Here is a 24,384-nt window from a genome sequence, read left to right as displayed (position 1 = left end):
CTGCGACAGATCTGTGTTCTGTGGACTGGTTCTGCAGTCGCATAGTGGACCGCAGAAATGGCATCTTCTAAAAAATTATTTTTCCAACTCCCTAATCACAACCCAAAAATTTCGTATCGCATCTCAGAAGCTCTCTTCAAACACGTTAGCATACCTCGGCACCACTAAACCCTAGGTTTTAGGTAGAATTTTATTGGGCCTTACACACAACCAAGCTATAATCGATGTGTAGGCCTCTATTGGGAAACCTCAGATTAGATGGTAAGTTATATACCGAGCCTACTATGGCCGAGCACCTATGAGAGATCCCAGAATGGTCGAGATACCGAGCCTAGCATGATCGAGCGCCTATGAGCGAGCCTACTACGGTAGAACAGTTACACGTACCAAGCCTTATAGGGTCGGACATCTATTTTACTTACTATATTGAGAGAGGTGAGTCAGTATTAGCAGGTAAGCATATCTTCAGATCATCTTTGACTCCCAGTTACTTTCTGTTATTATATTATCAGTTCACTTTCAGCTTTCCGTTGTTCTATTACCTTACATAGTCAGTACATTATTTCGTACTAACATCCCTTTTGCCAGGGATGTTGAATTTCATGCCAGTAGATCTTGATAGACAGCTGGATAGACCTTCCCAGTAGATAGAGTCAAACATCATCTTGGTTGGTAAGCTCCACTTCCCCGAAGTTACAGGTCTAGACCTTGGAGTCCATTTTATATATATACAAGTTTGATGGGTAGATCGAGGCCCTGTCCTCACCATGATACAATTATGTTATTTCTAGAGGCTTGTAGACGAGTCCTATATATTTTGTATATCAGTAGATGTATATGGTGGCCTTGTTAGCCTGCATAGTTATGTAAATGAGCTTTTGGGTATGTTTACCCCTCAGATGAGAGAAGTTATTTTCAGATAATTCAGAATATGGCCCCGTCAGTCTTGATTGGTATTGTCAGCTTTCAGGTAGGCCTTGTCAGCCTAATTTGAGGTCTACCCCTATAGAGTTAACAATTATTGAGTGGTACGCTCGAGCCAAGTATGACATTGGGTACCAGCGATGGCTCCCTAGGTTTGGGGTGTGACAAACTTGGTATCAGAGCAGTTTTATCCTAGGGAGTCTACAAGTCATCTCTAGTAGAGCCTTGTTTATATATGTGTTGTGCACCACATTATATAAACAGGAAGCTACAAGGCATTTAAGAGTCTGTTACCCTTCTTTCAAATCGAAATCATGCTATAGAGCTGAGTCATAAGAGTTTGAGTCAAGACTTATGTTCGCTAATGATACAGAGATGTTTGCAATTAGAAGTATTACACCTATCCAGAGGGATGATACAACAACAATTAAGGGCACTAATAGAGAGAGTTCTTGATGACATGGCCCTATTTGAGGCCCTATTAGATCGTGCATACCTAATGTGCAAATTTCCAGCTCAAGGCCATAAGATGGGAATATCAAACACACCCTATGAATAGAATTCCATGGGAGTATCAGAAGGTGAAAGTATAAGTTTTAACATGTAACGGAAGCAAGGTGAAGAAGGGTACGAGCCACCCAGTTAGTGAAGATTATCAGTATTTACAATTTAGGCAGAGAAATACAAGCATTCTGAGTTACCTTCAATAATAATAGAGGTATGTACAATTGGTTATACCAATCTTTGTTATGCCCTATGGGAGCTAACCGATATAGTTTAAGAGAAGGATGGGATATCAGGATCCAACTGGGGTTAGATTAACCCAAAATGGTGGATGGATTTTTAGCGTTAGATGACATTTCCGAAAGATATTGTAAACATGATAATAGTTCTCCTTGTGGGACACCCAGATGGTGCATTTTAGAATAGTACAATCAGATATGAATACTAGAATATTCAGAAAATTTAGAAGATATGCACTGACATCCTAGAAGGGATAAATATTTACCTTAGTATGACTCTAGTCCCTCGTAAAGAGCGAATGTTAGGCGACTTGAAGAGCCAATGATATGGAGCAAGGGGAGCTAAAGTGATTGTTTCGTTGAAGTTTACAAAATAAGGTAATAAATAGAGATATTAGCAGGAAAATACGAAGAGAGTAAAAAAAGCATTTTGAGTAAGATGTGATAACGGTAAATCAAAATATAATAGGATGACAGAGTCTATAGTCAAATGAAGGAAAAGGAAAAAGGAGACAGGACTTGAGACAATATAAAAGTATAATTCATAAAGTTATATCATCATTTCGAGATATGAGTTGGTGACTCCAACGTGATTTCCCGAAAGCTAAGTTAGAACCCCCCGAGTAATAGAAATCAGTATGGCTAGTAAACAAGATAAAATTAGGGATCAAAGGATTTGATAATAGTCGACATCGTGAGAATTTTAGAAATCGTGTTCTAGCAATAATAGAATAGACAACAAAAGAGTAACCTTTAAAGGTCATTCTGGAAGACGTCTTCCTTTAGCAAGCATTGTGAGCAAAGTTAAGCTTAAGGGACTAAGTATGCCAGTTACACTAGGTGTCACCCTCATGCGTAAGAAATTCAGTTATTCTTGATACAAAAGGGTTACCACAAGGTGAGTAAGAGTCAGTAAAGATGTGAAAAGACGCCAAAGATGAAAAGGTAAAACATTTATAGGTAAATCTTCATAGCATTAAATGTTAGTACTCCCCTAAAAAGGGGGAAGATGGTGTGATATGGTATTAAGTTGGAGCTATATGATTCAGGTAACTATTGAATAGTGAAGGAAGAATGTGGTAGAAAGGCAAAAGGAATTAGATTGCATTTATTCAAATTCTATAGATATGTTACGAATCTAGAACATTATGCAATCACGACGTCGGGGAGAGACAACAAGGGTTCCGGGCCAGGATGTTATTGATATAAATAAGTGTGAATGGACACTTGATACATAAAGAGTTAGTGTGAGTGGTAAGTTAAGACAAAAGAAATAATCCAAGATAGATTACGTGGAATATAGATATGAGAATGGACAAACGAGTAGTTAGTAGTTGATTCAGGAAGAGTCTAGTTATGGCTAGACAAGAGGATACAAATAAATCAACAAATTGTGAAAGATAAACGTAGTGAAACCTAACATATGGAATTTAGTCTCGCAGATATGATGACATCGTGATCCTTAAGAAATATTCAGATAGGAGTTAGGGTAGTTAAATGTACCATATAAGTGTTACAGAAATAAAAGAGAGTGCCACTAGGGAGACAGTTAAAATTTTAGTTCAGAAGCAACCCTACGATCACAAGGGCGCGGAGGTAAGGATAATTATAGGAGAGTAAGAACATAAAAAATTCCTTCAGGTATACCATGTAATAAGCTCGTAGCTTTACAAGAGTCAGAGGGTCTCCCCTAAGTACTACAACGAAAGACTATCTGAGGAAATAAGGAAGAAGGCTTCAGCCTAAGCATAGTGACCTAAAGAAGAAATGATCTTGTAACAGTAGTCTTAGTACAACATCGTATGTACTCCATAAGAAAGTGGCACTATCGTGACTAATGAACGGGAAGTAAAATCAAAAGTAATATTCAAAATCATATGGGTTGCATGAACTTTCAATATGTGTGGGCATTGTGATAAGCCAAGTATCTATGCAATAAGTAGCATAACAACTAGGAAAAATAATTGCTTGCATTTAAAGACATCTGAGAAGGCATGAAAGGAATTAGTCGATCTATGACCTAGAGTTAGTTACATTATGACCGCACTTAAGATATTAAAGTATTATCCATGCAACATATATATTGACATTCTTACAGTTATAGGAGACTCCAATATAAGTTAAAAGAAAGAGCTGAGTCCACATCACATATAAAGGCTTGAATTGTTAGAAGATTATAACATGGATGTTCCATAGGATCAAGGAAGGCTAATTTAATAGCTAATACCCCGAACCGCATATTGGAAGACAACTTAATGGATGAGAGAGAGGGAAGCTCGAGAGTCACATTTACTAAGTAAATCAGGAGTCCGATTATATAACCCATATGAGGTGGAGATGATAGGGTAGATATGTGCCCCAATTGTTGCGGGACTCCGAGACATTACCAGGGTGATGGAGCATAATTTTTACCATTCGAGTAAAGAACATAGATGATAACAGAGTCGTAATCTGGAATACTACCGAAATAAGAAGACATGATCTGAGACGACCGACATCATGTGGTCGGTACTTCAAAGGTGATCGCTGACTATAATGTATAACATGGATGAGCGACTCTCCAGATTGATTGTTCAGATCAAAAGTATCTGTTAGGACAACCCATGCTAAAAATAAAAATGTGCTATCTTTTACAGAAGTACCATAATTTAAAAAATCAAGAATGTAAGTGAGATAAGATGAAAAGTCAAGTATAAATTTATATGAGACCGAGATAAGTCAGAAGGGTAGAATACAAGGTTGAGAAGTTATAGTCGATCCTAAATCACTGATCCCTTAAGTGGAGCAGAAATATATATATATATATATATATTTATATCTATATTTCTATACAAGGATCGACAGAAGGGTTGAATAGCAATGTTACAAGTTCCAAGCTAATAATTAAGTTTAAGAAAAGTAAAACAAGAACTATGAGAGCCAAGGTACGGATTGTATTTGGTTCTAAGAGTATTAGAATAAAAAGTATACGATGGCCAAGGTCGTATAATAAGAATTCCTAAAGTTCGAACATATGGAAAGTCATAAATGACTGGGTATTCCTAAATATGTTGCCTACAAAAGGCGTCACAAGATCTGGTATGGAGGGCACACTTAGTTGGAGATATATGGGGCCAGAGTCAATCAACGGATATGCAGAGTACCTTATGAGCTTAGTTGCCTCCATAGTTAGAGTCAGTCAATTATCCATGTTACGGAAGTTCTTTGGAGACCCTTCTTGGGTTGTCCCAGCAAATGACATTCAGATAATAGAGGATTTATCCTATGAGGAGAGTCTAGTGGCTATTGTAGATCGACAAATCCTTAGGTTGAGAACCAAAAAGGTAGCCTCCACGAAGGTTTTATGGAGAAGCAAGATCATGGAAGAGATGGCGTAGGAAAAGGAGGAAGAAATAAAGTCTAAATACCCCCACGTATTCCAAACTAAAGATATAGCTCGAGATGGGATATTCAAACCAGTAGTTCGTGAGGTGAGACCTTATTTTTAACTTGCAGTACTTATGATTGATGACCGTGTGATGCTAAGTAATGCTATTTATAGACATTGGCCATATGTGGCATGTATGATAACTATGGATTTTAACCTATTATGTCTCTCTTTTGCTTAGGTTTTGGGTTGAAAATGCGTAAAAGTATTTCCAAAAACTGACTTAATGTGCTTGCTTGCAGGGTTTGGTCAAAATGAGTCAAAGAATCCATAATCAACTCTTGAAGGAGTTAAACTTGCAAAAATCCAAAGCTGGGACTGGAGTGCTAACATCAGCAGAAAAGAGCGGCCGCGTAAGGACCACCGGTGAGGTGGCACAAATACGCGTCCTGCGAAAGTGAGATTCAGAGAAGTAGTTTTGGGCACAAGATTGACCGCTGGCCGCAATGGAAAAGCGAGATCGAGGAATATTTGTCGCGGTTGCGATGGTATTTTCGCTAAAAGCGTACTCCGCGGTTCAAAGATCCTGCAAGTTAAGCTTGACTGAAGAACGCAGTTCGCGTACAAATTATGTGGCCACGATCTAAGCTAATGCAGACGCGGTGGATGTTACGCTATCCGCGAAACAGGTCCCAGTCCAGATTCAAATATGGAGAAACGCGGACCACAGTCATTATTACGCGGCCACAATAGCTCAAGCGCAGACGCGATCAGAATTATGCATCGGGGAAACCTCCGTACGGGCATTTTTGTTCGGGAATTTCAGCCTAGTATAAATAGATCTTTTTCACATTTTAGGTTATGTTATATTTTGCTGAACACGTGAGATGGATAGTTTTAGCTATTTGGGCAATTTTGTACAAGATTTACCTTATAACTTTAGATTTTCATCTTTTAATATAGCATTATGACTTTTATCTTCTCTTTATCTTTGATTTCTGCTAGTTTCATGAGTAGCTAAACCCATAGCTAGGGTTGTGACCCAACCCTAGTGTGGATAATTAATGTGTCTTGAATTTTAAGGCTTAATTGTTTATGGGTTAGTAATATTTAGCCTAATTCATGCTTTAATTGTAGAATTGGTGGATGCAAATACTGATTCATGCCTTTATTATTTAGACTCTTCTTGAGAAAGAGGGACTAAGTCTAGGAAAATTAGGCTAACAAGGAATTGGGGTGCATTCAAGATATTGATAGCCCCAATTAAAGGGTTAAACCTAGAGATAGTAATACCCGACTTGAGCCAATATCATTTGTTATGCATAAACACTCATTTGGACTTGAGAAAGCCAAATTGGAAAAAGTCACTCAAACTACCGAGAGGTATAGAGTGAGCATTTATGTGCGATGGTTATATCACGACCCCAATCATAACAAGCTTGCCCTAAATTCTCGATACCCGTTAGATATTCGCCTAGGTAGAAGTCATTACCCTAGTCCCTTTTAATCCTTGAAAACACCCAACAAAAATATTGTACTTAGCTTTAACTATTGCATGCTATAGAATAGAAGTAGAAGTAGAAAACAAAACCAACCATTTGTAGAAGTACAATTAAGAGCAAAACTCGCATCTCTACTCGGATATAAACCTAACTCCAAACTCATTAACTCCTTGTGGATTCGATCCCGACCTTTGTTGGGTAAAACTGCATCGACCATCCTTGCTACTCTATAGTGGTGCAGGTTTGGAACCGATCAATATTTTGCACTGTTTCCAGGGAGTTAAACGGTTTTAGCTATATCTCCGAGTATTTGTGTGTTTTGTTTTTCTTTCCGATTTTATAATTTGTTTGTGAATTGCTTCTAGGTACAAAATGGCTCTTAACAATGATGCTCCTGGAAATTTGCCACTGGGGGAGGAGGTAGATGAGATTCAACCCGAACCTCAAGCACAAAGGAGAGGCCGACTGCCTCATAATAATATTCCAAACCCCCCACCTCCAGTAAGGGCAGCACACCGGGTGTTGACCAACGAAGGATACGCAAGTGCAATAGTCCCGCCCCGAATTAGCGCGAGTAACTTCCAAATAACCAATGTTATGCTTACACTCTTGGAACAGAGGGGTTTCTTCACCGTAGCTCACACCAAATGCCTACAAGTATCTCAAGGGTTTGGTTGATACATGCTGGGGGAGCAAGCAAACTAACATTTCTGGGGACGCGTTAAGATTAAGGCTTTTCCCATTCTCTCTAAGGGGGAAGGCTTTGGATTGGCTTGAAAGGTTTACGAACCATTCCATCACCACTTCGGATGAGTTAGCTGAGAAATTCATAGCAAAGTTCTTCTTGTCGGGACATATGGTGACACTGAGAGATGAGATCCTTGCCTCCAAAAAAAAGCCAAATGAACCAATGAGATTTGGGAAAGGTATCAGATGATGGTGAAAGAATGTCAGAACAATGACATGACCGAAGCAATGATCTAGCAAATATTCTACCGTGGCATCAATACTACCAACCAGTGTATGGTTAACCAACTCGCGGGGGGAAACTTTATGAATACTCCTTATACTGAGGCGTTTGATATACTTGATGAGATGGAGGATACTTCCTCGGCGCGTGGCAAAGTCGATCTAATATGCCACAAGGTGATCCCAATGTCATTCACCTACACAAAGAGCTCCATGACCACGGCCAAGCAATAGTCGACTTAACTACAACCATGAACCAGTTGGCCAAAGCTCAATTGAAACAAGTTCAGGGGACAAACATAAATGAATGCCATAGAAGGGGTAAATATGATGGTCAACAAGAGGAGGCAATAAGGTTAACAAAGTCAAGGAAACCCGGACCAGTTTGAGCAAGGTGGAAGTGGTTACAACCAAGATAATGGGTATAATGATCAAAATGAAGAGGTTCGGTATGTGAACAACTACCAAGGACAACAAGGCAATGCTCCGAATCAACAACAGTGGAGATTCCAAGGAAATTGGGAAAATCAAAATCAACAAGGAAATTGGAACAATGCAAACAACAACAACTAGAGCAACTAGGGGAACAACAACCAAAATTGGGGCAACCAAGGTAACCAAGGCAACTGGGGTGGCAATAACAATGGCAATTGGGGAGGCAACAACAACTAAGGGGGTTTGAATAACAGTAATCAAGGGAATCGGGGGCCGGGCTTTCAAAGGCCTCCGATATTTCAATAACCAAACAACCCGCCTCCATTTCTGTCTCAAGGTCATAGATCGTCCAACAATGAGATGGGACGGATTGAATCCATGTTTGAGCAAATGATGAAGAAAAACCCCGACTCCGATGCCCAATTAGCGTCCCACAATACTTCTATCAGCAACTTGGAGGTCCAACTTGGCCAAATTTCTCAAGCACTACCTAGTGACACGATTGTAAACCCAAAGGGAGAGAACAATATAGGCCACGCTATGGCGGTGACTACAAGGAGTGGTAAAGTTGGAGTTGCTAGTACCTCTAATGCAATAAAGGTTATGAGTGATGATGTGTTGGTGCAAGAGGATGATGAGCAAAGCAATGATGTGCAAGTAAGTGATGAAAACATGAATGAAGAAGTAAGAATTGACATTGATGACAACGTGGAGGAGACACAAAATGATGTGAACCCGTCTAGGGAACACGTGATAGACATACCAGAAACGGTAGTGCCCAAAGCTAAGGATCCTTTGCCAAGGCCTCCTCCACCATACCCTCAAAGGCTTGCGAAACAAAACAATGAGAACCAATTCAAGAAATTTATTGATACGATGAAGAGTTTATCGATAAATGTACCTTTGGTGGAAGCTCTAGAACAAATGCCAGGATATACCAAGTTTATGAAAGACTTGGTAACAAAGAAGAGATCCATGAATTGTGAAATTATCAAGATGACGCATCAAGTGAGTGTCATTGTAAATTCCATGGCCCTAAAGCTAGAAGACCCCGGTGCTTTTACAATCCCATGCACTATTGGTAGTGTTGATTTTGCCAAAGCCTTGTGTGACTTAGGGACAAGCATTAACTTGATGCCATATTTGTGTTTAAGACATTAGGGATTGGGAAACCAAGGACCACATCCATGAGGTTGCAGATGTCGGATAGGACAATGAAGAGGCCATTGGGGATTATGTGCTAGTGCGGGTGGACAAGTTAATACTTCCCGTAGATTTTATGATTCTTGAATGCGAGGTTGACTATGAGGTATCAATAATATTGGGGAGACCTTTCCTAGCTACAGGGAAGCCTTTAGTTGATGTTGTAGTAGGGGAGCTCACCTTCCAGGTGGGTGATGAAAAAGTTGTGTTCCATGTCTGCAAATCAATGAGGCAGCCCAATAGCAACGAAGTATGTTCCTTTGTGGATCTTGTGACCGAGGTGATTGTTGAAAACACCAGTGTTATGATAAATGTGGAGGACCCTTTGCAAAGAATGGGTTCTTACACATATGAGCCCCGGAAACTTTCCTTGGATCTTGAGAACCGAAAGCCTCCACCAACAAATCCCTCAATCGAGGAACCTCCCGTATTGGAGTTGAAGCCTTTGCCTTCACACCTCAAGAATGAATTCTTGGGCCCTTGTTCAACTTTACCTGTTATTATTTCTTCGTGCTTAACTAACGTGCATGTAGATGCCACCCTTGCGGTGCTTCAAAGAAGGAATAAGGTAATTGGATGGACTCCAGCTGATATTAGAGGAATAAGCCTCGCCTTTTGCATGCACAAAATTATACTTGAGGATGATGCCAAACCCTCCATGGAACATCAAAGGAGGTTGAATGAGGCCATGCAAGAGGTCTTCAAGAAGGAAATTATCAAGTGGCTAGATGTAGGGATTGTGTATCCTATTTCGGATAGTTCATGGACTTTGCCGGTACAATGTGTGCCAAAGAAGGGGGTTATGACTGTGGTCACAAATGAGCAAAATGAGTTGATCCCCACCAGGACTGTCACCGGTTGGAGGGTATGCGTGGATTACGAAAAGCTAAACAAACTGACCCGCAAAGATCATTTTTCATCGCCCCTTCTTGACCAAATGTTAGATAGACTTGCCGGGCGTGCCTGCTATTGCTTTTTGGATGGGTACTCAGGTTGCAACCACATTTTGATTGCACCAAAAGACCTAGAGAAAACCACCTTCACATGTCCGTATGGAACCTTTGCATTATCACGGATGCCATTTAGTTTGTGCAATGCACCGACTACCTTTCAGCGGTGTATGATGGCTATATTTACGAATATGGTAGAGGACTTCTTGGAAGTGTTCATGGATGATGTTAGTGTTGTGGGTGACTCCTTTGAAGAATGCTTGAATAATCTTGACAAAGTGTTGGCCCAATGTGAAGAGACCAATTTATTACTTAATTGGGAGAAGTGCCACTATATTGTTGAGGAGGGCATTCTCCTCCACCATAAGATCTCAAAGAACGGTATTGAAGTGGACAAAGTGAAGATTGAAGTGATTTCAAAACTCCCTCCTCCTACATCCGTCAAAGGAGCTAGGAGCTTTTTTGGTCATGCAGGGTTCTATCGAAGGTTCATCAAGGACTTCTCAAAAGTGGCGAATCCCTTGTACAAGTTGTTGGAAAATGATGCAAAGTTTGTGTTTAATGATGATTGCATGAAAGCTTTTGAGCTTCTCAAGTATAGATTGCCTACCACTTCCATCATCACCACACCCAATTGGAGCTTTCCATTTGAGCTCATGTGTGATGCTAGTGACGTTGCGGTAGGAGCAGTTTTGGGGCAAAATATCAACAAGATATTTCATCCGGTCAATTATGCAAGCCAAACGATGAATGACGCCCAAGTCAATTATGCGGGTGACTGAGAAAGAGTTACTAGTCATTGTCTTCTCCATGGAAAAGTTTAGGCCATATCTCATGGGTACCAAAGTGATTGTGCACACCGATCACGCGGAACTCCGTTACTTGATAACAAAGAAGGAATCTAAGGCTAGGTTGATGAGATGGGTTCTTTTACTTCAAGAGTTTGACCTTGAAATTATTGATCGAAAAGGAAGTGAAAATCAAGTGGCGGACCACTTGTCCCACTTGGAAAAGGAGGTTAGTCCCCATGATGGCCTCGAAATTAATGATTCATTTCCAAATGAACAACTCCTCTCAGTGTCTTTGAATAGTATGCCTTAGTTCGCCGATGTGCCTAACTTTCTTATGACCAGCATTATCCCGAGTGAGCTCTCTTCTAACCAAAGGAAGTAGCTTAAACGGGATAGCTTGGATTATTACTGGGATTAGCCTTGTCTTTTCAAGATTTGTAATAATGGTGTAATCCAGAGATGTATTCCGGAAGAGGAGAAAATGAGTATTCTTGATGCTTGTCATTCCTCGCCCTACGGTAGTCATCATGGTGGGGTGAGAACTACTTCAAAGGTTCTCAGCTGTGGATTTTATTGGCCTACCCCATATAAAGATGCTAGTGAGCTTGTTAAGATATGTGATGAGTGTCAGAGAGCTGGTGGAATTTCCAAGAAGGATGGAATTCCTCTCACCACTATTCTTGAGATTGACATTTTTGACGTGTGGGGCATTAACATCATGGGACCATTTGTGAGTTCATGTGGTAACACTTACATTCTGGTTGCTGTTGATAATGCTGTATTTTGTCCCGGGCCCGGGCCTTAGTGGGCCTAACGGGCCGGGCCTCGCGGTCCCGGGCTTCGTAGTCCTGGGCTCTGGCGGTCCAGGGCCTGGCGGTCCCGGTCTTCGTGGGCTCAATGGGTGGAACCGGCCCGTGACGGGCCTAAGCCCACATGGTCCTGTGCTTAACGTGCCGGGCTCGTGGGCTTCGCGGGCCTAGCGGGCTTTTTTTTTTAATTTTTTTTTAAGACAATTTCTTGTAGTATCATGGCTATATTAAAAATATATATGTAGTATATATGTATATCTAATTATTAAAGTGCTTGACGAAAAAGAAAATAACAAAACAATAGTAAAACACTAAATTGTCATGCATAATATATTTTCTTGTAGTATATTATATTGTATCTTATGTATATATATTCTCTTATATATTTTCTTTTAGTATATGTATTGTATCTTATGTATATATATTCGCATAATATATTTTCTTGTAGTATATATATATTGTATCTTATGTATATATGTTCGCATAATATATTTTCTTGTAGTATATATATTGTATATTATGTATATATTGTAGCATAATATATTTTCTTGTAGTATATTATATTGTATCTTATGTATATATATTCTCTTATATATTTTCTTGTAGTATATATATTGTATCTTATGTATATATATTCGCATAATATATTTTCTTGTAGTATATATATTGTATATTATGTATATATATTCTCTTATATATTTTCTTGTAGTATATATATTGTATCTTATGTATATATATTCGCATAATATATTTTCTTGTAGTATATATATTGTATATTATGTATATATATTCGCATAATATATTGTCTTGTAGTATATATATATATTGTATATTATGTATATATTTTCGCATAATATATTTTCTTGTAGTATATTATATTGTATCTTATGTATATATATTCTCTTATATATTTTCTTGTAGTATATATATTGTATATTATGTATATATTGTAGCTTATAAATAATTCTAAGTATAGACAAAGAAATATTGCGAAAAGAAGCTCATGGGTAGAAGCAATAAATTTTATTACCAAAAAATGACATATCTTTCTTAGTCATCCTTCCCCCAATGGAATGAGCACAACAAGGTACTAATACCACCATTAGAAGGAAAAAAAACTAAGGAAGATGTGCCAAAATACAAGTTACATATTATTCTATGTATTATCTCTAACAAATCTCATAAATCCTTCAAGGTTCGGAGGAGGTTGCGTTGGTGGTGGTGGAAAAGAAGCTTGTTCATCACCACTTCCGGGCGAAGCCGAATCCTCCGCAAGTTCCGCTATCATTTCTTCATAAGCTTCATCTATCGCCGGTTGTGCTTCTGCAATTCCAAAGTTTCTTCTTTCCGAGCGGATCCAATCTCTAAACAATACTGATTTTTCCAAGCTATCCCTCATAGACGCTCTATGATCACCTATTTGCAGTCTTGCTTGACTGAAAGCGCTCTCTGATGCAACAGTTGATAAGTAGGATTAAAAACTCTTCTAATATAATGAACCCAATTAGGATTAGAAGCAAAAGTATAAGGTAAGCACATAACAGTAATCATCTTTGCTAATTCTTCACGATCTCTATTTGGATCGTAATATAAAATACCTCCGGTGACAGTGTTAATTCCTGGTTGAACTAGATTTGAACCTGTACTAGGGTTAACCGCAGAATCTACACTTGTCCCCTCTAGCTGCGCTTTCATTTGAAAAAATCTAGCCTTATCTCTAGGGTGTGTTTTTATGTGCCTAGTCAAACTACCTGTGCCGCTACGGTCTCCAGTATATTTATGCGACATTAATTTCCCACAAGTTTTACACTTAGCCTTATTTTTTTCTCTTACTTGAGTAAAAAAATTCCAAACTAATGATGTTTCTAGGCGTTTAGCAGGTTCTCTATTAAAAGTAGGAGTTTCTACAGGTGGGTCGACCGGTGCATCACTTGGGTTATTAAGAGGACTAGTAGGTGTATCATCTAAATCCGGTGCTTGAGTTTCATCATCATCCTCATTTTCCTCATTATTTTCTAAGATGGTTTCATTAGGATAAAGAGCATTCATAATTTCATCATCTAATCTATCACCTGGTGCAACATTATGATAAAATTCACTATCGGTAAATTGAAAACAAGGGTGATCACTATCAAGAATTACGGAAGGAGGAGGACGTCTAGGTTGGCGACTACTTTCAACTTGCTTATCTTTTCTAGGTCGGGGAGCCGGGGGAAGGGTAGTTGGTTGGCCACTACTTTCACTGGTTTTATCTTTTCCTTTACCAAACATTTTTTTCAAAGTAAATGCCATATTAATAATAATTATGCAAACTAAACCACACAAAAATATATTCTAAAAACGTAAGAGTGGAAACGAGTTTACCGGATTGCCGAACAACTTCTTGAAAATTGAAAATCATTGAACACTTGAAAACTTCAATTCAACAACTTCACAGTTTTTCACGAAATTTCAACAATAAATTAAGTAATTGTAGTAGAGAGATTGAGAGATATTGAGAGATATTGATGAATTGGTGAATAAAAATAAAAGAATGAGGGGGTATTTATAGTTGAGAAATGGGGAAAAGTGTAATTATATAAAGTTTGGGGGCCAAATAGCCATTTTTTAAACTTAAAAACGGTCATATTTTCAGCCCAAACGGCTAGATTTTAAATATGGCCGTTGGAGAATTTTAATTTTTTTTTTAAATAGCCGTTGGGCCCGCCAGGCCCGCCAGGACCGGCCCAGGCCCGCCTGCCGGTCCCGGTCTAAACGGTCCCGGGCTCGTGGGCTCAACCTTGAAGACCAGCCCGTGACGGGCTCAGGAGGCCCACCAAGACCGGCCCACCAGGCCCGTTAGGACCGCGGGCACGGTCCGGTTCAGGCCCGGCCCACCGAGCAGCCCTAGCTGTTGATTATGTTTCCAAGTGGGTTAAAGCTGTGACTTTGCCCAACAATGAGGCACGGAGTGCGATGGCGTTCTTAAAGAAAAATATCTTCACAAGGTTTGGCACTCCAAGGGCGATCATCAGTGATGGGGGTTCTCATTTTTGCAACAAGGCCTTCGATACTTTACTCTCCAAGTATGATGTCAATCATAAAGTGTCAACCCCTTACCATCCCTAGGCTAGTGGACAAGTTGATGTTTCCAGCAGGGAGATAAAGAGCATATTATCAAAAACTGTCAATGCAAACCGGACTGATTGGTCAAGAAAACTTGATGATGCTTTGTGGGCTTACAGGACTGCGTACAAGACTCCAATTGGTATGTCTCCGTATCAGTTGGTATTTGGGAAAGCATGACACCTTTTGGTTGAATTAGATCATAAGGCCCTGTGGGCGCTGAAGAAGTTAAACCTTGAATAGGATGTAGCTGCAAATCTCCGGGTAGAGCAACTAAATGAACTTGATGAGTTCCGGTTTCATGCTTATTCCAGCTTATCCTTGTATAAGGACAAAATGAAGTACTTACATGACAAATATGCCAGAAGCAAGGAATTCAAGGAGGGTGACTTGGTTCTTCTATTCAACTCTTCAATACGACTATTTCTAGGAAAGTTCAAGTCAAAATAGAGTGGCCTTTTTGAAGTGGTGCATGTAACGCCGTTTGGTGCTCTTGATTTGAAAAACAAAAATGATGAAATCTTCCGAGTTAATGGGCACCGAGTGAAACACTATCTTGGCAAGTTTGATGATAGCCACGTGGTGGCAATGATCCATTTCAAGTGAATGATGGTAACATGCGTCGTGCCGCGACGTTAAATCAGGCGCTTCTTGGGAGGCAACCCATGTGATTTTCTTTCTTTTTGATTTTCTTCTTAGTTTAGGCTTTGTTTTGGACTAACTGGTTGTGAAGTTTGTGTAGGAATTATTTGTGCAGTGTAGGGCTGTTGCTGGAAAGTTCGCATAAGTATGGGGAATTACGCTGACTGCGCTCACAATTTCGCAGTCAGCGAGAGCTTTTCGTGGGGGCACAATTTGTCAGCGGACGCGGACTTGAAAAGTCCATAATATCAACTCTCTGAAGTTGTATTCGCGTCCGCGATCATTATTTCGCGGTCCATGTTGATCTTATGCGGCCACACCCATTGTTTCGCTCTCAGCGGACATGTTCTGAGAAGGCTCTTCATCAGGTATAAGAATGTGGTATGCGGTAGAATTTTGCGGCCGCGTTCAGGTAAGTTGGTGGGGTCTACAACTGTTAAGTATAAGTAGGAGGTCTTTAGTCCTTTTATCCATTTTGAACCCTGATTTCCCACCGGATAATAGTACTGTTCATCTTCCTCTAAGTAGTTCCAAATCTCATTTCACTAATCAAGAGTCCGATTTTCTCTTAATTCCACAACTTGTATGCTCAAGTCATCGCATTGCTTTTATATTTTTACTTTTCTTCTCTCTTAGTTTTAATTCTTTCTTTTTAGTTAGGGTTTGAATACTTGTCATACTCTCAAATTGATGCCTAAAATTCATGTGGGAAATTTTTACATACTTAATGGGGGATAGGGTTATTAACTATGCTTGTAATTGCACATATTTTTTCACTTAGTGAAAACCCTAGGTTAGAAATGTTCCTCAATACTCGTGCTTTTTCAATTTCGCGGATCGCAGTCCACTTTTTTCGCGGTCCCTAATTTGTAGGAACTGTCTGTGTAAATTCATGGTCCACAGTTACTTTTTCGCGGTCCGCATTTGGTTCATCGCGGCCACGGCCAAGGTTTTGCGTCCCGCATTCTTAAACTTCAGAAAAGTCTAATAGCAGGTTTTACGGCTGTGTCTACTTTTTTGCGAACTGTGGTTGATCTTAGTTCAGAGATTTAGTAGTATGATCCTACTCTCTTCGCGACCGCGGTTACTTTATCAAGGTCCAAGGTGGGCACTTACGAACGCGGTTACTTTTTTGTGGTCCGCGGTGCCTGATTCTGAGAAGTAGCTTCTGTAGTTCAACTGCACTATTTTAACATGCTTGAATCTTTATCTGACTATCCTTCTCTGCTTTTTTGCTGTAGACAATGGTTCGATCCCGAGGTGGAAGTGATAAAGCTAAAGGGAGGGCAGAACCCTCCAGATGCAGGGGAAAAGGAAAGACCAGTTACCACTAGCAGTCCAATAGCCCATTAGGAAGATGCGAGCTGCCATCAAAGCAGCGGATAGAGCAGCTGACCACTCAGATACGAGTGAGTATGTCCCTTCCCGAGAAGCTTCAAAAGGTGACTCTGTGCCCACCCATGTCCCCACAGATTTCTCGAGGAAATACTAGTTGAGAGATGAAACTACCTCTCCTTCTGAGTCGTCTGATGGCTTAGAGGAAGGTAGTGAGCCTTCGGGATCATCTTCCCCACCTGCTGTAACTCCCGCCTCACCAACTGCCCCTGCCCCTATTGATATTGATGACAAGGTCCCGGACGATGGGATATGGGGCTGATACTATTGTTGGGGGCTTGGAAAGATCAAGAAATCTGGAGGTGTGGCTGCACAGATTTGTCAGTGAGTTAGCCTACCAAAAACTTTGAGAATGGTGGCCCCAAAGGTCACTCACCCTTGAGAGGCAATTCATAGAGCGAGACCTTCTTCCCCACAATCCAAATGTAAAAAGGCAATTTGAGAAGATAGTAGGGTGGAAATAGTTCACTAGCAAGGTTCCGGATGCCAATGAATTTCTTGTCAAGGAATTCTATGCTAACATTGCCCACATTAAAAAAGGCACCACTGTGACAAAGATCTAGAATCTGAGGATCCGATTTGATGGCTAGACATTGAATGAGTATGCTGGTTTCGAGAATGTGGAAGCTGTACAATATTTGGAAAAGCTGGCACTTGGTGAAGCAGCCCGTCCATGGTTGGCGGAGATATTAGCTCCCGGGACAACAACGGCATGGCTCACAGCAGGGTTCCCAATAGCCAGAAACACCCTCAACTTTGAAGCCAAAGGGTGGCCCACCTTTTTTTTGCAGTCGGTTGGATCTGTGTCAGCATGACAGTGTCCTCCCACTTACCTGGTGCATATTGATAGCCTCCATCATGGTGGGGTATCCCATCAATATGGGGAACCTCATGCATTACAACATTACAAAGGTAGTTGGGAAGGACGAAAGATCCTACCCCTACCCCAATTTCCTCACCATGTATTTTGAGGACCTAGGAGTTGAGAAGAAGAATTATGACACTAAGACAAATCCAAAGAAACCCTTCTCATGGTACATCACCAAAGGACTGGACAACCCTAAAGCAAAGGGTAAAGATGCTATCCCCATTGGCCATTCTGAAGAGCTAGGGGTAGTGGCTGTCGGGTCAGAGCTATCCACAACAGGGGGATCCTCAGCTGCCGTACCTCCTCCTTCATCTGGGCCATCCATCACCGTGCCATTGTCTATGCCATCTTCTTTGCCTACCCCCAGACTGCACTGCGACTTTCTTAGACTCTATCCAGTATCAACAACTGGATGCAGGAAACTATATCAAAGTTGTCTGTCTTATCCTGTGCAGTAGCAGCTCAGTCATCTCCGACATAGCCTCAGGTGCCTTCATCAGTGGAAGAATCATTGAAGGAGCTTCTGGAAAAATAGAAGAAGCTACAGGACAACCAAAAGCAAATCATGGACACTTTGGCTAGTCAGGGAAAATCTATAAAGGACCTGGGCAAGCAGGTCAAGAAGATGAAGAAGACTCGGGCTTCAAAGGAATCAGTGGAGCAGCTTATGCAGGATGTACAGAGGTTTACATCAGCTGGTGATATTCCACTGGATTTGCCCTTGGGGAAGCATGTCACAGAAGCACAGGCAACAAAGCATGAGGCACCAACAGTTGGCCAGTCTGAGGAGCCGGCTGTCACTACACAGGCTGCTATAGAGATGATCTAGATGCTCTGCAACCCCGTGGTCCCCCAATTAGATTTGGAGATCCAGTTAGAGGACCCGGTGGGAGCTGCTGAGCCTATGCAGTCCGAGGACCCCACTGATATGCAGGACGCGATGCAGACCACATAGGGAGTTTTCTTTACTCTCTATCTCTTCACTGATCTTATTTTTGCTTTTAGAATTGAGGACAATGCTACCTTTTATTTGGGGGTGGTCCTATTTTGATTTGATGACTGACATGTAATAATTATGATACTATTTTTCTTTATTTTTATCGTTATTGTTCACTTTCATTATTTTTCACTTTTGGTATGTATATAACTTTACCACTCCATGTATATATTCATTCCTAATTTGTGTATATTCGTTTCTATCCATTATTGTACATATTCATTTTGCTTTCCGTAGTTTATTTTAAAACTTCTTGTGTTGTTTCTCCCTAATAGTTTAGCTTTTTATTTTTTTAGTAGCTTCTATTTGAGTTCTTAGCTTCGTGATCAATAATCCTTGGTTTTCTTAATGCCACGGTTCTTTCCAAAGGTGGATGTTGTGTGAACCGGGTGGCTCATCCCGATAATGGATGGCGTGACAACCTTCTTAAGGGTTTGAGTCCGTTTTCTTTATGTTTTTTTTGTAAATAATAGTAATGAATAAAAGTGTTTCAGGCAAGCTTCCCTTGGGCCTAACATATTTACCTTTGACCTTATGGTTGGAAACAAGTTGATTGGCAAAAAATAGTTCTAATTGTGACCTTTAGACTCTTGTGTTGACTAAACAATCATCGAGTGGCTTCTTAGAGCCATTTGTGTTGCTCAATCTTAGCTAGGCTTGTTGTGGGCTCTCTACTCTATCCTCTTTAACAATACAATAGCTTGTGAGGTGAGGTATTGAATTGCAAATCCAAGTCCTGTGCCAATAAGTCTAGAACTTGCCCTGAATGTTTGTCTAGGCAAAATTCTAAGTGTAGCTCGACTTGAGAAATGATTATAGGCTCTCCTTGATCCTATTTGAAACTTGAAAGCATCCATATCCCACCAAATATGATATCCCTAGTCAATCGCGTTGAGCTGAAGCCTTTGTTCTTTCAATAACCATGATACAAGCCTTTATCCGTTTTAAAATGACCCTCTCTTGGCACCCGATCTTTCCTTAGCACAATTGGAAAAACATAAGTTTGGGGGAGAGACGAGGAATGTGAAAGTGATAAAAGGTACAAAATAAAGAAAAAGGAAGGAAAAAGAAAAGAAAGAAAAGCCAAAAAGTCAAAAAAGAAAGTGAATAGTATAGAAAAATGAAGAGATTCAATGAAAGCACTGATGAAAGACTTGGAATGATTAGAAAAAGAGAAAAATGATTGTCAAGAATAAGAAAGAGTGACAGTGTGTATCTCTAGTCCCCTAAGGAAGAAGAAAATGACCCAAAGAGTCAAGAAAGTATGAGCCTAAATGAGAAAATGAAGTGCATAAGGAAAGATGAAACCTTCATAGACCGATATATCCTACCATGAACCAAAAGCCTTCATTACATTCCCGCAAAAGCCTTATATGATTTTGAGTTAAGTGAGATTACATTAGTGGTGATTTACATAAGGGGCAAGCTTATGGTACTTAGAGCCGGACTTGTGATCTTCCCTTGAGAGAGATGAGCGTACTTTCTAATATCCTTGTTTTGAGTGCTACAATCTAAAGTGATATTTGCTTATGAAGAGTAGAGGAGGAAGAGTTTGGGTTCCACAATGACCTACGTAGCAAAACGATCTTTCTTGGTGAGTTAAGTCAACTCTTGATGCTCTTGTGCTGCACTAGAACTATGATACTCAAAAGGCTGTGTGTTATTGATAATGTATTTGTGTTGAGGGTAATTGATAGTCCCAATTGATGCTTGATGAAGTCACCTCAGGAAAGCTGAAAGTTTCCTTTCTTTTTCTTGTGGAGGTGGGAATTACTTTGTTTGCTTGAGGACAAGCAAAAACTTAAGTTTGGGGCAGTTGATAACTATGGATTTTAACCTATATGTGCTATCTTTTGCTTAGGTTTTGGTTCGAGAATGCATAAAGGTATTCCCGAAAACTGACTTAATGTGCTTGCTTGCAGGGTTTGGTCAAAATGAGGCAAAGAAGCCATAATAACCTCATGAAGGAGTTAAACTTGCACAAATCCAAAGTTGGGACTAGAGCGTTGACAACAGTAGAAAAGAGCGGCCGCGTAAGAACCATCGCTGAGGCGGCCACAAATACGTGACCCACGAAAGTGAGATTCAGAAAAGCTATTTTGGGCACAAGATTAACCGCTGACCGTGATGGAAAAGTGCATCCCAGAATATCTGGCGCGGTCGCGATGGTATTTTCGCTAAGAGCGTACTTCGAGGTTCAGAGACCCTACAAGTTAAGCTTGACTGAAGAACAAGGTCCGTGTCCAAATTACGCGGCCGTGGTCTAAGCTAACGCGGGCATAATGGATGTTACGCTGTTTACGAAACAGGTCCCAGTCCAGATTCAAATATGGAGAAACACGGACCGCGGTCATTATTACGTATCCACGATAGCTCAAGCGCAGACGCGGTCAGAATTACGCGTCAGCGAAACCTCTGCAGAGGCATTTTTGTCCTGGAATTTTAGCCTAGTATAAATAGATATTTTTTTTACATTTTTAGGTTATATTATGTTTTGTTGAACACGTGAGACGGCTAGTTTTACCTATTTGTGCAATTTGGTACAAGATTTACTTTATAACTTTAGATTTTGATCTTTTAATATAGCATTATGAATTTTATCTTCTTTTTATCTTTGATTTCTGCTAGTTTCATGAGTAGCTAAACCCATAGCTAGGGTTGTGACCCAACCCTAGTGTGGATATTTAATGGGTCTTCAATTTTAAATCTTAATTGTTTATGGGTTAGTGATATTTAGCCTAATTCATGCTTTAATTGTAGAATTGGTGGTCCCAAACACTGATTCGCACCTTTATTACTTAGACTCTTCTTGAGAAAGAGGGACTAAGTCTAGAAAAATTAGGCTAACAAGGAATTGGGGTGCATTCAAGATATTGATAGCCCCAATTAAAGGGTTAAACCTAGAGATAGTAATACCCGACTTGAGCCAATATCATTTGTTATGCATAAACACTCATTTGGACTTGAGAAAGCCAAATTGGAAAAAGTCACTCAAACTACCGAGAGGTATAGAGTGAGCATTTATGTGCGATGGTTATATCACGACCCCAATCATAACAAGCTTGCCCTAAATTCTCGATACCCGTTAGATATTCGCCTAGGTAGAAGTCATTACCCTAGTCCCTTTTAATCCTTGAAAACACCCAACAAAAATATTGTACTTAGCTTTAACTATTGCATGCTATAGAATAGAAGTAGAAGTAGAAAACAAAACCAACCATTTGTAGAAGTACAATTAAGAGCAAAACTCGCATCTCTACTCGGATATAAACCTAACTCCAAACTCATTAACTCCCTGTAGATTCGATCCCGACCTTTGTTGGGTAAACTGCATCGACCATCCTTGCTACTCTATAGTGGTGCAGGTTTGGAACCGATCAATGCACACTATGTTTTCTGGCTGCGTGCAGGATGGTTTTAGTCCAAATGTACAAAAAAGACTTTGGCTGAATTTTTGCAAGTATTTAAGAGTTAACATTCGAGGATGAATGTTCCTAAGGGGGGAAGTATGTTACACCCCAAATATTCATGATGGAATGCATCTTAAGCGAATCAATATTAGTAGAAGAGTTTAAGGACATTTACCAAGAGAATGATGAGTTAAAACAGGTGTTAAAGAAGTATCGTGAGCATTGGAGACTAATATAAGCATCAGTCAACATTCAAGGACGAATGTTCTAAAGGGGGAAATAATGTTACACCCCATGTTTTAGTACTTAAAGGTACGTCATACGTATACTAATGTATGCTACGAATGAGATCATCTTTGAAAGTATATAAAGTAAGTTAATCATGTTACCTTGGAGGTTACAAATATTTAAGATCATGAACATAAAGTACCAAGAGGGTTGTAAGGTTTAGAATCTAGACAAATTGAAGAAAATAAATTTCGCAGAAAGTCGACAAGTTGGGAATGTTATAACTCGTACCTTTGGGATGAGACTAGGGTGCTTAACATGATAAGAAGTTTATATTATGATTTATTTTAGTCGTATGCTAAGTTTTTAAGTCAAGCAAGTTATGGAATAAAAGTCGATGAAAGTCATCACAAGTTGTGTTCATAAGTGTTACTAAAATTTGGGTCTAATGTCACTGAGCTTTTCTCCCAATATACTTGGAGTTACGGGGTGATCCAACCACCAAACGGAAGGTCTACAAGCTTAGTTTTCAATACATTAAACCATTTATCGATAGAACATCGGAGTAGAGAGATATTTACATTTTTTCAAGACTGTTGTTACAACCCATATCCACATGTGTTAGTTCATGCCATATATTAGTTAACATAAATCCAAGAAGGAATTATCTTTGAGATGATAATAAGTCAATCCTATTGGTCTTAAGTGATACAAGAGTGTATAAGGGTGATTAACCAGTATTAGAAGTTAAACGAATCAAGGATGTTGTAACTCGTATTTTCAGGTAATCTAGTGGTGCTTAATACACTCAAGAGGTCATTTATTAAGGTATTTTAATCATATAATATCCGTATCATAAGTCTTGAAGTCAAACGAGTTATGAAACAAAAGTCGACAAAAGTTGTCGCAACTTAGGTTCATAATTTTACTTAAACATTAGGTCAAATGTTTCTAATCTTTTCTCATAATTTACAAGGAATTACGGGGTGATCTACCAACAAAATTAAAGATCTATGAGTCTAGTTTCCAACTCATTAAACTTTTCATCGATACGATCTCGGAGTAGAGAGATATTCGCGTTTTCGCGAGACTGCGCCAAGCACCTCTCTATGGGGCCCACTAAGGCGGTTTAAGATATTTGGACCTATATAGGATGCCTCCAACCCGTTTTAAGTCATTTATTCTCACTATTTTCAGACCTTAGAACCCTAGGAACATCCTCTCAAGGTTCTCTCAAGATTCAAGACCCAAAAAAAAGGGCAAACAACACAAATCAAGTGTCGGGAATTCCGTGGCGCTAGTAAGTCTCTTGTTCTTCTTGTTGTTGCTCATTTTTGTGTTGTTCCAGCTCATGTGGGAGGTTGTTTTAAAGGGTTTATGTTCTGTAAATACTCCCTCATGTTCTTAATATCAATCCTAGGTGATTTCAAGCCTTCTAAAGTGATTCTAGTGCCGAAAAACACTAATTGATCGCTAGTTTCGCTTTTTTGTTGTTGTGGCAGCATTGGAGGGATATTTCATGGAAATTTAAGGTCAAATTGGAGTTGTTATTTCTGTATAAAGGTAAGGAACCTCTTACTCTATATTGTATTTAAGATTATCCAAGTTGCGGCTAAGCCATTGAAGCTAGAACTTGTGAGATATATATCGAAAGGCTTGGTAGTAATGTTATTGTTTTGTGGACTGTTTTGCGTTATTGTTGGGCTGCGTATTTTACTACTATCTTGTGGAGTTTTGGAGGAGGAAGGGTGTGGAGAAACACCATATATATGTAGGGTTATGGGCTGATAGTTATTCGTAACATTTCCAGGTTGTTTGACACGACTACGGTGGTCGTCGTATGTATGGAGTGATTAGGCTGTGTGTGGACTATTTTGGGAGGCTCAATATGTTTATTATTGATGTTGTTTGGGCTGTTTGGTGACTGTTTTGAATGGTGTGAGGTCATATATATAGGGGAGGTGCTGTCCGTTTCATCGTAAAATAGGTTGTGGTCGATACATAATAGTTATGACGCTTAAATGATAACGATAGTATCGTTTCTCT

The 24,384-nt window shown here is 39.8% G+C and overlaps 1 protein-coding gene across 1 annotated transcript; it reads left to right on the top strand.

Annotated features, from left to right (window-relative positions):
* The first annotated feature begins 8,300 nt into the window (after positions 1-8,300).
* LOC138885607 (uncharacterized) lies at positions 8,301-9,101 on the top strand. Its single transcript, XM_070166571.1, has one exon. It carries the CDS (start codon positions 8,301-8,303, stop codon positions 9,099-9,101), a length of 801 nt encoding a protein of 266 aa, XP_070022672.1.
* The last annotated feature ends 15,283 nt before the right edge of the window (positions 9,102-24,384 follow it).

Source organism: Nicotiana sylvestris, chromosome 2 (assembly GCF_000393655.2).
Source record: "Nicotiana sylvestris chromosome 2, ASM39365v2, whole genome shotgun sequence".
In the NCBI taxonomy this organism is placed as follows: Eukaryota; Viridiplantae; Streptophyta; class Magnoliopsida; order Solanales; family Solanaceae; genus Nicotiana; species Nicotiana sylvestris.
This window is presented reverse-complemented; position numbering and strand designations above follow the sequence as displayed.

Coding starts and splice junctions, on each gene's coding strand:
- LOC138885607 (XM_070166571.1), top strand. CDS start 8,301: ATGGGACGGATTGAATCCATGTTTGAGCAAATGATGAAGAAAAACCCC.